At 30.9% G+C, this 13,986-nt stretch overlaps 1 protein-coding gene and 1 long non-coding RNA gene across 4 annotated transcripts in view; one reads left to right on the top strand and one right to left on the bottom strand.

Annotated features, from left to right (window-relative positions):
* Nucleotides 1–5,410, top strand: part of LOC133543575 (uncharacterized) — a 23,171-nt gene extending 17,761 nt beyond the window's left edge. Inside the window, exon 3 of the long non-coding RNA XR_009804411.1 lies at nucleotides 5,286–5,410. This is a non-coding gene — a long non-coding RNA (uncharacterized LOC133543575). The remainder of the gene's footprint in view (nucleotides 1–5,285) is intronic.
* Nucleotides 1–13,986, bottom strand: part of LOC133543573 (complement C1q tumor necrosis factor-related protein 7) — a 14,989-nt gene extending 1,003 nt beyond the window's left edge. For 2 of the 3 annotated variants that reach the window (XM_061888230.1, XM_061888228.1), the window contains exons 1-2: nucleotides 13,851–13,986; nucleotides 1,221–1,448 (exon numbers count right to left, since the gene is read on the bottom strand). In XM_061888230.1, the coding sequence (XP_061744214.1) occupies nucleotides 1,221–1,448; nucleotides 13,851–13,857 (235 nt within the window). In that variant the 5' untranslated portion in view covers nucleotides 13,858–13,986. Of the gene's footprint in view, nucleotides 1–1,220; nucleotides 1,449–5,252; nucleotides 5,329–13,850 lie in introns of all 3 variants that reach the window. The other variant, XM_061888229.1, reaches the window with a different exon arrangement.

Here is a 13,986-nt window from a genome sequence, read left to right as displayed (position 1 = left end):
GGTATATTAGTAATGGTATATTTAATAATGGTATATTAGTAATGGTATATTTAATAATGGTATATTAGTAATGGTATATTAGTAATGGTATATTTAATAATGGTGTATTAGTAATGGTATATTAGTAATGGTATATTTAATAATGGTGTATTAGTAATGGTATATTAGTAATGGTATATTAGTAATGGTATATTAGTAATGGTATATTTAATAATGGTGTATTAGTAATGGTATATTAGTAATGGTATATTTACTAATGGTGTATTAGTAATGGTATATTTAATAATGGTGTATTAGTAATGGTATATTTAATAATGGTATATTAGTAATGGTATATTTAATAATGGTATATTAGTAATGGTATATTAGTAATGGTATATTTAATAATGGTGTATTAGTAATGGTATATTAGTAATGGTATATTTAATAATGGTGTATTAGTAATGGTATATTAGTAATGGTATATTAGTAATGGTATATTAGTAATGGTATATTTAATAATGGTGTATTAGTAATGGTGTATTAGTAGTGGTATATTTAATATGGGTACATTTGTATTGGTATATTTACTAATGGTATATTAGTAATGGTATATTTAATAATGGTGTATTAGTAATGGTGTATTAGTAATGGTATATTTAATAATGGTATATTAGTAATGGTGTATTAGTAGGAGTCCCTCACGTAACCCGCAGCCAGGCTCCCCCGAACCTCTTTTTCTTGTCGAAAAGACTGTGTCAATTGCGTCAAGAGTCTCAGAAAGCTGGCGTGCACAAGTGATGTGCACGCCAGCTTTCTGAGGGATCGCTTGTGCACGCCAGTTTTCCCAGACTCTGTATTTAGTTAGCGCAGGCAGCATGAAGCAGGGCTTTTATTGTGAAGATAGGAAATGTGCAGTCGGCCTTTAGAGTTTTGACGGAAGGGACGGCGCGAGAGTCTGTGGAAATAAAAAGTGTTTCTGGCCTTCCTCTCGGTCATATTTTCATAATAATGATCTTGCAGCAGCCAGCGTCATCTCACAAGACCCTCCGGTACCGTGAATGTCATTTAAGTGACGTCTTGGTGAAGATTGATGATCACTGATTTTTTTTAAAAGCCTGGCTGGAGATCGACTGACACCCCCCCCGCCATCGACGTAATGGGCACCCCTGATCTACATCAACATTTTAGATCAGACGGATACGGAACCCCTGGTGTAGAATCTTCTGATGATATCATACCTGGGTCTCCCTTCTGTCCTTTTTCCCCTTTCCTGCCGTCTCTGCCGTCTCTGCCGGGGACACCCACGTTCCCCTCTCCTCCCGGGGCCCCGCCGGGGCCGGGCTGGCCGGGGGTGCCGGGCGATCCGGGAACGCTGCAGACTAGACGGGGAGGCGTTCCCTTCAGCAGCTGCGCCAGTCCACATTGGCACAGGCAGATCAGCGCCATGACGGCCCACATCTTCACATCTGCACCCACAGAAACATTCAAGCATTCCTTCTGACTCCCAGTCCGACTGTACTTTGATTCACAACGTATTCTTTTTTGTATGTGATTGTTGTTTGGACATTTTGTATCAAGTTTCATGGTTAGAATTCCGTGTAGAAAGTCTGCAGCCCTAAAATGTACAAATTTGGTGTAATAATTATAATGAGAGTTTTTCCAAAATTGAGTTTTAAACAAAAAATAAATCAAACCCATTCTTTTAAATGATGATTCATTTCATAAAGAAGATGAATAAGAATCCAAAAACTTGAATCGCAAGTCTACTGACCCCAGAAAGCTTCTGCTACAGACATTAATATTATTATTGTTATTATTATTATTAATATTATGATTATTATTGTTGTTACTATTATCATTGTTGTTATATAAATATTCATGTTGTTATTATAATTCATCATCATCATCAATCTTTATTGCAGACCTTAAGATCCATTAAACATATAAAAACACAATACAAACCATTAGAAACAAAACACTAAAACATTAAAAAACAAAACAATAAATCATTTAAAAAATATTTAAAAAAAACATAATTATTATTGTCATTGTCATTATTTTTTTATGATCAATGTTGTTATTATTATTTATATCATTATCATTATTTTAATTTTATTTTGTTAGTATTATTATCCCTGTGATGAGGTGGCGACTTGTCCGGGGTGTACCCCGCCTTCCGCCCGATTGTAGTTGAGATAGGCGGCAGCGCCCCCCGCGACCCCAAAAGGGAATAAGCGGTAGAAAATGGATGGATGGATGGTATTATTATCATTATTGTTATCATTGTTTTTATTACTATTATTATTGGTATCATCATTGTTATTACTAGTATTAATATCATCATTATGTTATTATTATTATTAGTGTTAATATTATTTTTATCGTTATTATTGTTTTTACTATTAATGCTATTATTGTTACTATTATTATTTTTCTCATATTATTTGTTTTTGTTATTATCAATCCTATTGTTATTGTCATCATTATTGTTATTATTATCAACATTATTAATATTCCATCCATCCATTTCTACCGCTTATTCCCTTTGGGGTCGCTGGTGTCTATCTCAGCTACAATCGGGCGAAGGCGGGTACATCCTGGACAAGTCGCCATCTCATCCCAGGGCCCATTATTATTATTATTGTTGTTTTTTGTTATTGTCAAAATTGTTTTTATTATTATTATTACTATTATTATTCTTATTCTTTTTTTCTTATATAATTTTTGGGGGGGTTACTATCATTACTATTGTTATCGTGATCATTATTGTTATTATCATTGTTGTTATTGTTTGTATTATTATTGTTACTATTGTTGTTGTTATTATATGTGTTATTGTTTGTATTATTATTTTATCATTATTATTTTTATTATTATTATTATTGTTAGCATTATTGTTATTATTCTCATCATTCATGATATTATTCTAATTATAGTTATCATAATTTGTTTTATTATTAATGCTATTAATATTGTTATTATTATAATTATTGTTTATATTGTTATTGTTACTTTTATTATTACTATCGTTACTAATATTTTTATCATTCTTCTTTGTTGTTATTTTTAGTATTGTTATTATTTGTATTGTTTTTATCATCATTATTGTTAATATAGTTGTTAAAATTATTGTTATAATTATTGTTGTTATTAATATTGTTATTATTAATATTATTATTTTTACCATTATTTATTTTGTCATTATTATTGTTATTTTAACTTGTACTTATTGCACACAATGGTGTGGGAGCATGATATTAATAATATTATCATCATTATTATTATTGTTACTATTATCATTCTTCTTGTATTATTTTTCATGTTGTTATCATTATTATTGTCATTGTCATTATTATGATCAATATTGTAATTATTATAATTTTTATATTTATTGTAAATATTATCATTATAGTTTTTATTGTTTTTATCACTATTATTACTTTTATCCTTATTGTTGTTATTATTATTAATATCATTATGTTATTATCATTATTATTAGTGTTAATATTATTGTTGTAATTATTATTGTTTTTACTATTAATGCTATTATTATTGTTACAATTATTGTTACTATTATTATTTTTCTTTAATTATTAATTTTTGTTATTATCATTCATATTGTTATTGTAATCATTTTTGTTATTGTTATCATTATTAATATCATTGTTATTTTTTTTACTAATGTTAAAATTGTAGTTATTATTATTGTTTTTATTATTAATATTACTATGATTGTTATTAATATGATTGTTACTATTATTGTTGTTGTTATTATTTTTCTTATATAATTGTATTTGGTTATTATCATTACTATTGTTGTTATCATCATTATTGTTATTATCATTGTTGTTATATTATGTGTGTTATTGTTTGTATTATTGTTATTATTGTTATCATTACTATTATAATTATCATCATTCTTGATATTATTCTTATTATTGTTATCATTATTGTTTATATCACTAATGCTCATAATTTTGTTATTATAATTATTGTTAATGTCATTATTAGTGGTATTACTATTATTATTATTATTTTTACAACTATTGTTATCATTCTTCTTTTGTTGTTATGTTTAATATTGTTATTATTTGTATTGTTATCATCATCATTATTGTTAATATTGTTGTTAAAATTTTTGTGTCATGATCCGTGATTATTATTATTATTGTCATTGTCATTATTATTATCATTGTTGGTATTGTTGTTTCTTTACTATTATTATTGTTATCATCATTGTTATTATTATCATTGTGTTGTTGTCATTATTATTAGTAGTAGTGTTAATATTATTGTTATCATTATTGTTGTCATTATTATTGTTTTTACTATTGATGCTATTACTATTGTTGCTATCTTTGTTACTATTATTATTTTTTGTTATTATCATCATCATCATTATTATTATTGTTAAAATTGTTGTTCTTGTTTTTTTATTATCATTTTTACTCTTATCATTATTGTTATTATTTTTTTACAATTATTGTTATTATTATAATTTTCTTATATAATTTTACTTGTATAATTTGTTTTGGGTTATTATCTAAATTATTGTTAATGTCATCATTATTGTTATTATAATTGTTGTTATTATTTGTATTATTATTGTTAGTATTGTTGTTATTATATTATGTCTGTATTGTTTGTATTATTATCTTATCATTATTATTTTATTATTATCATTAGTATTGTTATGATTATTATTACTATTATTATGATGATCATTGATAATGTTATTTGTATTATTTTAATTATTGTTAATATTGTGGTTATTATTGTTATTATTATTATGATTATTACTACTACTATTATTATTATTATTGTAACGACTATAGTTATCATTCTTCTTTTGTTGTTATTTTTATGACATTGTTGTTATTTGTATTGTTACTATCATCATTATTGTTAATATTGTTGTTCAATTTATTGTTGCTATTAATATTGTTATTATCATTATTTTTATTGTTACTATTATTAATTTTGTCATTATTATCATGATTACTGTACCTTGTACTTCTTGCACACATGGTGTGTGTGAGCGCTCACATGAAACTTGTGTCCAACTCGTCTTTGGGCCAAAACATTCCCAAAGTGTGACATGACTCTTGTGTTAGAGGCAAGCACGAAGGAAGGGGAAACAGCAACTTTTCTCAGAGGGAGACGTACACACACTCACACGCACAAACACACACACACACACACACACACGGAACCGGGCGAGGCAGGAACGTGTGTGTGTGTGTGTGAAATGTAAACGCCACACCACGAACCCATCCTGACCTTTGACCTTTCTGTGCTTTTAGGAGGTCAGGAGGAGAAACTTCCAGAAGAAAAGTGAAGATTTCCCTGGGAGCCAAGACGATGACGTCAGCATCCAGATGTGCACCAAATGTGTTTGAAAACATCACATGCTGAAGAAGTATTCACCCCCCCCAATGTAGTCAAATATCCTCTGGTTGTGATGTACACCACCAGTTGTAGATGAAAACTATCATGATAACAACAATAATAATGATGTCAATAATAACCATCATATTAACAATAATAATGATGTAGATAGTCATTCAAATAATAACAATAATAATAGATAATAATCATTATAATAACAATTATAATGATGTAGATGATAATCATCATAGTAACAATAATTATGATGTAGATAATCATCATCATAATAACAAAAATAATAAAGATAGAGATAATAATCATCACAATAACAATAATAATGATGTCGATATTCATAATAAAACAATTATAAGGATGTACATAATAATCTTCATAACAACAACAATAATATTAATGTAGATAATCATCATCATAATAACAACAATAATAATGATGTCAATAATAATCATCTTAATAATAGTAACGATGTAAATAACCATCATCATAGTAACAATAATAACAATGATGTCAATAAAAAACATCATATTAACAATAATAATGATGTAGATAGTCATTCAAATAATAACAATAATAATGATGTAGATAATAATCATAATAGCAATAATAATGTGGTAGAAAGTCGTCATAATAACAACAATAATAATAATGATAATAATCATAATTACAATAATATTGATGTAGATAATCATCATCATAATAACAACAATAATAATGTCAATAATAATCATCTTAATAATAGTAACGATGTAAATAACCATCATCATAGTAACAATAATAACAATGATGTCAATAATAACCATCATATTAACAATAATAATGATGTAGATAGTCATTCAAATAATAACAATAATAATGATGTAGATAATAATCATAATAGCAATAATAATGTGGTAGAAAGTCGTCATAATAACAACAATAATAATGATGTAGATTATCATCATAATAAAAACAATAATAATAATGATAATAATCATAATTACAATAATATTGATGTAGATAATCATCATCATAATAACAACAATAATAATGATGTCAATAATAATCATAATTACAATAATATTGATGTAGATAATCATCATCATAATAACAACAATAGTAAAGATAGAGATAATAATCATCATAAAACAATAATGATGTAGATAATAATCATCACAATAACAATAATAATGATGTAGATATTCATAATAAAACAATAATAATGATGTACATAATAATCATCATAACAACAACAATAATGTAGATAATCATCATCATAATAACAACAATAATGATGTCAATAATAATCATCATAATAATAGTAACGATGTAAATAACCATCATCATAGTAACAATAATAACAATGATGTCAATAATAACCATCATATTAACAATAATAATGATGTAGATAGTCATTCAAATAATAACAATAATAATGATGTAGATAATAATCATAATAGCAATAATCATGTGGTAGAAAGTCGTCATAATAACAACAATAATAATAATGTAGATTATCATCATAATAAACAACAATAATAATAATGATAATAATCATAATTACAATAATATTGATGTAGATAATCATCATCATAATAAACAACAATAATAATAATGATAATAATCATAATTATAATAATATTGATGTAGATAATCATCATCATAATAACAACAATAATAATGATGTCAATAATAATCATCTTAATAATAGTAGCGATGTAAATAACCATCATCATAGTAACAATAATAACAATGATGTCAATAATAACCATCATATTAACAATAATAATGATGTAGATAGTCATTCAAATAATAACAATAATAATGATGTAGATAATAATCATAATAGCAATAATAATGTGGTAGAAAGTCGTCATAATAACAACAATAATAATGATGTAGATTATCATCATAATAAACAACAATAATAATAATAATAATAATCATAATTACAATAATATTGATGTAGATAATCATCATCATAATAACAACAATAATAATGATGTCAATAATCATCATCTTAATAATAGTAACGATGTAAATAACCATCATCATAGTAACAATGATAACAATGATGTCAATAATAACCATCATATTAACAATAATAATGATGTAGATAATAATCATAATAGCAATAATAATGTGGTAGAAAGTCATCATAATAACAACAATAATAATGATGTAGATTATCATCATAATAACAACAATAATAATAATGATAATAATCATAATTACAATAATATTGATGTAGATAATCATCATAATAATAACAACAATAATAATGATAGAGATAACAATCACCACAAAACAACAATAACGATTTAGATAATCATCACATTAATAATGATGTAGATTATAATCATCATAATAACAATAATAATGATGTAGATCATCACCATATTAACAACAATACTAACGATAAAGATAATAATCATCATAAAACAACAATAATAATGATGTAGACAATCATCATAATAATAATGATGCAGATTATAATCATCATGATAACATTAATAATGATGTAAGTAATCCATCCATCCATCCATCTTCTTCCGCTTATCCGAGGTCGGGTCGCGGGGGCAACAGCCTAAGCAGGGAAACCCAGACTTCCCTCTCCCCAGCCACTTCGTCTAGCTCTTCCCGGGGGATCCCGAGGCGTTCCCAGGCCAGCCGGGAGACATAGTCTTCCCAACGTGTCCTGGGTCTTCCCCGTGGCCTCCTACCGGTTGGACGTGCCCTAAACACCTCCCTAGGGAGGCGTTCGGGTGGCATCCTGACCAGATGCCAGAACCACCTCAACTGGCTCCTCTCGATGTGGAGGAGCAGCGGCTTTACTTTGAGTTCCTCCCGGATGGCAGAGCTTCTCACCCTATCTCTAAGGGAGAGACCTGGAAACTCATTTGGGCCTTTTGTACCCGTGATCTTATCCTTTCGGTCATGACCCAAAGCTCATGACCATAGGTGAGGATGGGAACGTAGATCGACCGGTAAATTGAGAGCTTTGCCTTCCGGCTCAGCTCCTTCTTCACCACAACGGATCGATACAACGTCCGCATTACTGAAGACGCCGCACCGATCCGCCTGTCGATCTCACGATCTACTCTTCCCTCACTCGTGAACAAGACTCCTAGGTACTTGAACTCCTCCACTTGGGGCAGGGTCTCCTCCCCAACCCGCAGATGGCATTCCACCCTTTTCCGGGCGAGAACCATGGACTCGGACTTGGAGGTGCTGATTCTCATTCCGGCCGCTTCACACTCGGCTGCAAACCGATCCAGCGAGAGCTGAAGATCCCGGTCAGATGAAGCCATCAGGACCACATCATCTGCAAAAAGCAGAGACCTAATCCTGCGGTTACCAAACCGGATCCCCTCAACGCCTTGACTGCGCCTAGAAATTCTGTCCATAAAAGTTATGAACAGAATCGGTGACAAAGGACAGCCTTGGCGGAGTCCAACCCTCACTGGAAATGTGTTCGACTTACTGCCGGCAATGCGGACCAAGCTCTGGCACTGATCGTACAGGGAACGGACCGCCACAATAAGACAGTCCGATACCCCGTACTCTCTGAGCACTCCCCACAGGACTTCCCGAGGGACACGGTCGAATGCCTTCTCCAAGTCCACAAAGCACATGTAGACTGGTTGGGCAAACTCCCATGCACCCTCAAGAACCCTGCCGAGAGTATAGAGCTGGTCCACAGTTCCACGACCAGGACGAAAACCACACTGTTCCTCCTGAATCCGAGGTCCGACTATCCGGCGTAGCCTCCTCTCCAGTACACCTGAATAAACCTTACCGGGAAGGCTGAGGAGTGTGATCCCACGATAGTTGGAACACACCCTCCGGTCCCCCTTCTCAAAGAGAGGAACCACCACCCCGGTCTGCCAATCCAGAGGTACCGCCCCCGATGTCCACGCGATGCTGCAAAGTCTTGTCAACCAAGACATCCCCACAGCATCCAGAGCCTTAAGGAACTCCGGGCGGATCTAGTCCACCCACCGGGGCCTTGCCACCGAGGAGCTTTTTAACTACCTCAGCGACCTCAGCCCCAGAAATAGGAGAGCCCACCACAGATTCTCCAGGCACTGCTTCCACATATGAAGACGTGTTGGTGGGATTGAGGAGGTCTTCGAAGTATTCCTTCCACCTATCCACAACATCCGCAGTTGAGGTCAGCAAAACACCATCCACACCATACACGGTGTTGATAGTGCACCGCTTCCCCTTCCTGAGGCGGCGGACGGTGGTCCAGAGTCGCTTCGAAGCTGTTCGGAAGTCGTTTTCCATGGCTTCTCCGAACAAATTGGACCAAGCTATATTTCTAACAAAGACAAAACATTATTTCTTCTAGATTTTCCAGAACAACATTTTTTAAAGAAATTCAAAAGACTTTGAAATAAGATTTAAATTTGATTTTACAGATTTTCTAGATTTGCCAGAATATTTTTATTTTATTTTAATCATAATAAGTTTGAAGAAATATTTCACAAGTATTCTTCGTCCAAAAAACAGAAGCTAAAATGAAGAATTAAATTCAAATGTATTTATTATTCTTTACAATAAAAGAAAAATAAATACTTGAACATTGATTTAAATTGTCAGGAAAGAAGCGGAAGGAATTTAAAAGGTAAAAAGGTATATGTGTTTAAAAATCCTAAAATAATTTTTAAGGTTGTATTTTTTCTCTAAAATTGTTTTTCTGAAAGTTACAAAAAAAAAAAAAAAAAAAAAAAATTTAAACAAGTGAAGACCAAGTCTTTAAAATATTTTCTTGGATTTTCAAATTCTATATGAGTTTTGTCTCCCTTAGAATTAAAAATGTTGAGCAAAACGAGACCAGCTTGCTAGTAAATAAATACAATTTGAAAAATAGAAGCAGCTCACTGGTAAGTGCTGCTATTTGAGCTATTTTTAGAACAGGCCAGCGGGCGACTCATCTGGTCCTTACGGGCGACCTGGTGCCCGCAAGCACCGCGTTGGTGACCCCTGATGTAGATAGTCATTCAAATAATAACAACAATAATAATCATGTAGATAATAATCATCATAGTAACAATAATTATGATGTAGTTAGCAGTATCATCATAATAACAACAATAATAAAGATAGAGATAATAATCATCATAAAACAATAATGATGTAGATAATAATCATCATAATAACAATAATAATGATGTAGATATTCATAATAAAACAATAATAATGATGTACATAATAATCATCATAACAACAACAATAATGTAGATAATCATCATCAAAATAACAACAATAATAATGATGTACATAATAATCATTATAATAAAAGTAATGATGTAAATAACCATCTTCATAGTAACAACAATAATAATGATGTCAATAATAACCATCATATTAACAATAATAATGATGTAGATAATAATCATAATAATAACAACAATAATAATGATGTAGATAATAATCATAATAATAATAATAATAATGATGTAGATAATCATCATAATAACAACAACAATAATCATGTAGATAATCGGAACAACTCGTCACCACAATGCCACCAAGACGTCACAGTAGATAATGATCATAGTAATAATGATGAAGATAATAATCATCATGACAACAATACTAATGATGTAGATAATAATAATCATAATAACAATAATAATGATGTAGATAATCATAATAAAACAATAACAATGATGTACATGTAATTATCATAATAACAACAATAATAATGATGTATACAATCATCATAATAACAACAATAATAATGATGTAGATAATCCTCATCATAGTAACAACAACAATTATGTAGATAATCATCATCAAAATAACAACTATAATAATGATGTAGATAATCATAATAATAACAACAATATGGGTGTATATAATCATAATAACAACAATAACAATGATGTAGATAATAATCATATTAATAACAATAATAATGATGTAAACAATTATCATCATAACAATAGCAATGATGTAGATGATAATCATATCAATAACAATAATAATGATGTAAACAATAATCATCCTAATAACAACAATAATAATGATGTAGATAATAGTCATAATAATAACAAAAATAACAGTGATGTAAATTGTCCATCCATCCATCCATCCATCAATAATGATGTAGATTATTTCCATAATATTAACAACAATAATGATGTAAATAAACATAATCATCATCATAAGAACAATAATAATGTTGTAGAGAATAATCATTATAACAACAATAATAATGATGATGATGATGTACATAAAAACCATAACAACGACAATAATAATGATGAAAATAATACTCATCATAATAACAATAATAATGATGTCGATAATAATCGTGATATAACAACAATAATAATGATGTAGATAATCATCATCATATTATTAATGATGTAGATAATAATACCACTAAATCAATGATAATAATAAATATATCCTTTAATGACCCATACTATGTAAAGGTGACTTGATGTACCTACGAGTGAATATGCTAACCGATATGTCATGTTAGCATGTAGCTCACACAGCTTTGCCAGTCTTGCTAACTTAGCATGATGTGTAATGTTAGCACGAAGCTCATATAGTTATGCTAGTGTTGCTAACCCAAATTGCTGTTGACATGCAATGTTGGCATAGCTATGCTAGTGTTTCTAACCTAGCATGATGTTGAACTGTAATGTTAGCATGAGGCTAACTGCTTCGTTAGCAGTATCAGACTACATGTGACATAGTTATTAATATCAGACTACATGTAATATAGTTATCAGTATCAGACTACATGTGACATAGTTATCAGTATGAGTCTACATGTGACATAGTTATCAGTATCAGACTACATGTGACATAGTTATCAGTATAAGACTGCTGTGAAATAGTTATCAGTATCGGACTACATGTGACATAGTTAGCAGCATCAGACTGCATGTAACATAGTTATCAGTATCAGACTACATGTGACATAGTTAGCAGTATCAGACTACATGTGACATAATTAGCAGTATCAGACTGCATGTGACATAGTTATCAATATCAAACTACATGTGACATAGTTTTCAGTATCAGACTACATGTTACATAGGTTTCCGTATCAGACTACATTTGACATAGTAAGCAGTATCAGACTACATGTGACATAGTTAGCAGTATCAGACTGCATGTGACATAGTTAGCAGTATCAGACTGCATGTGACATAGTTATCAATATCAGACTGCATGTGACATAGATATCAGTATCAGACTACATGTGACATAGTTGGCAGTATCAGACTACATGTGACATAGTTAGTATCAGACTACACGTGACATAGTTATCAGTATTAGTCTACATGTGACATAGTTAGTATCGGACTACATGTGACACAGATATCTGTATCAGACTACATGCTACATAGTTATCAGTGTCAGATTACATGTGAAAAAGTTAGCAGTATCAGACTGCATGTGACATAGTTATCAATATCAGACTACATTTGACATAGTTATCAGTATCAGACTACATATGACAGTTAGTATCAGACTACACGTGACATAGTTATCAGTATCAGACTACATGTGACATAGTTATCAGTATCAGACTACATGTGACAGTTTGCAGTGTCAGACTACATGTGACATAGTTATCAGTATCAGACTACATGTGACATAGTTCGCAGTATCAGACTACATGTGACATAGTTATCAGTGTCAGACTAAATGTGACATAGTTAGCAGTATCAGACTGCATATGACATAGTTATCAATATCAGACTACATTTGACATAGTTAGCAGTATCAGACAACATGGGACATAGTTAGTATCAGACTACACGTGACATAGTTATCAGTATCAGTCTACATGTGACATAGTGAGTACCGGACTACATGTGGCATAGATATCAGTATCAGACTACATGTGACATAGTTATCAGTATCAGACTACATGTGACATAGTTAGTATCGGACTACATGTGACGTACTTATCAGTGTCAGACTACATGTGACATAGTTAGTATCAGACCACACGTGACATAGTTATCAGTATCATACTACATGTGACATAGTTAGTATCAGACTACATGTGACATAGTTATCAGTGTCAGACTACATGTGACATAGTTGATATCAGACTACATGTGACATAGTTATCAGTGTCAGACTACATGTTACATAGTTAGCAGTATCAGACTGCATGTGACATAGTTAGTATCAGACTGCATGTGACATAGTTTTCAGTATCAGACTACATGTGACATAGTTATCAGTGTCAAACTACATGTGACATAGTTATCAGTATCAGACTACATGTGACATAGTTATCAGTGTCAAACTACATGTGACATAGTTTGTATCAGACTACATGTGACATAGTTATCAGTATCAGACTACATGTGTCATAGTTAGTAGTATCAGACTACATGTGACATAGTTATCAGTATGAGACTACATGTGACATAGTTTTCAGTATCAGAGTACATGTGACACAGTTATCAGTATAACATAGTTATCAGTATCAGTCTTACCTCCCATGGAAGATCGGTCCTAGACTTTGGTTGACATCTTCTACTTCAGTGATATCACCACATCAGCGTGCTGCCCTCAGACAAGTCCAGCTGCATAGACTCCTCCCCCCTCAGCCTGGACACGCCCCCTTTCTGT

This window comes from Nerophis ophidion, linkage group LG26 (assembly GCF_033978795.1).
Source record: "Nerophis ophidion isolate RoL-2023_Sa linkage group LG26, RoL_Noph_v1.0, whole genome shotgun sequence".
Taxonomy (NCBI): Eukaryota; Metazoa; Chordata; class Actinopteri; order Syngnathiformes; family Syngnathidae; genus Nerophis; species Nerophis ophidion.
Note: the sequence above shows the minus strand (reverse complement) of the source record. Positions and strands in the feature narration are given on the sequence as shown.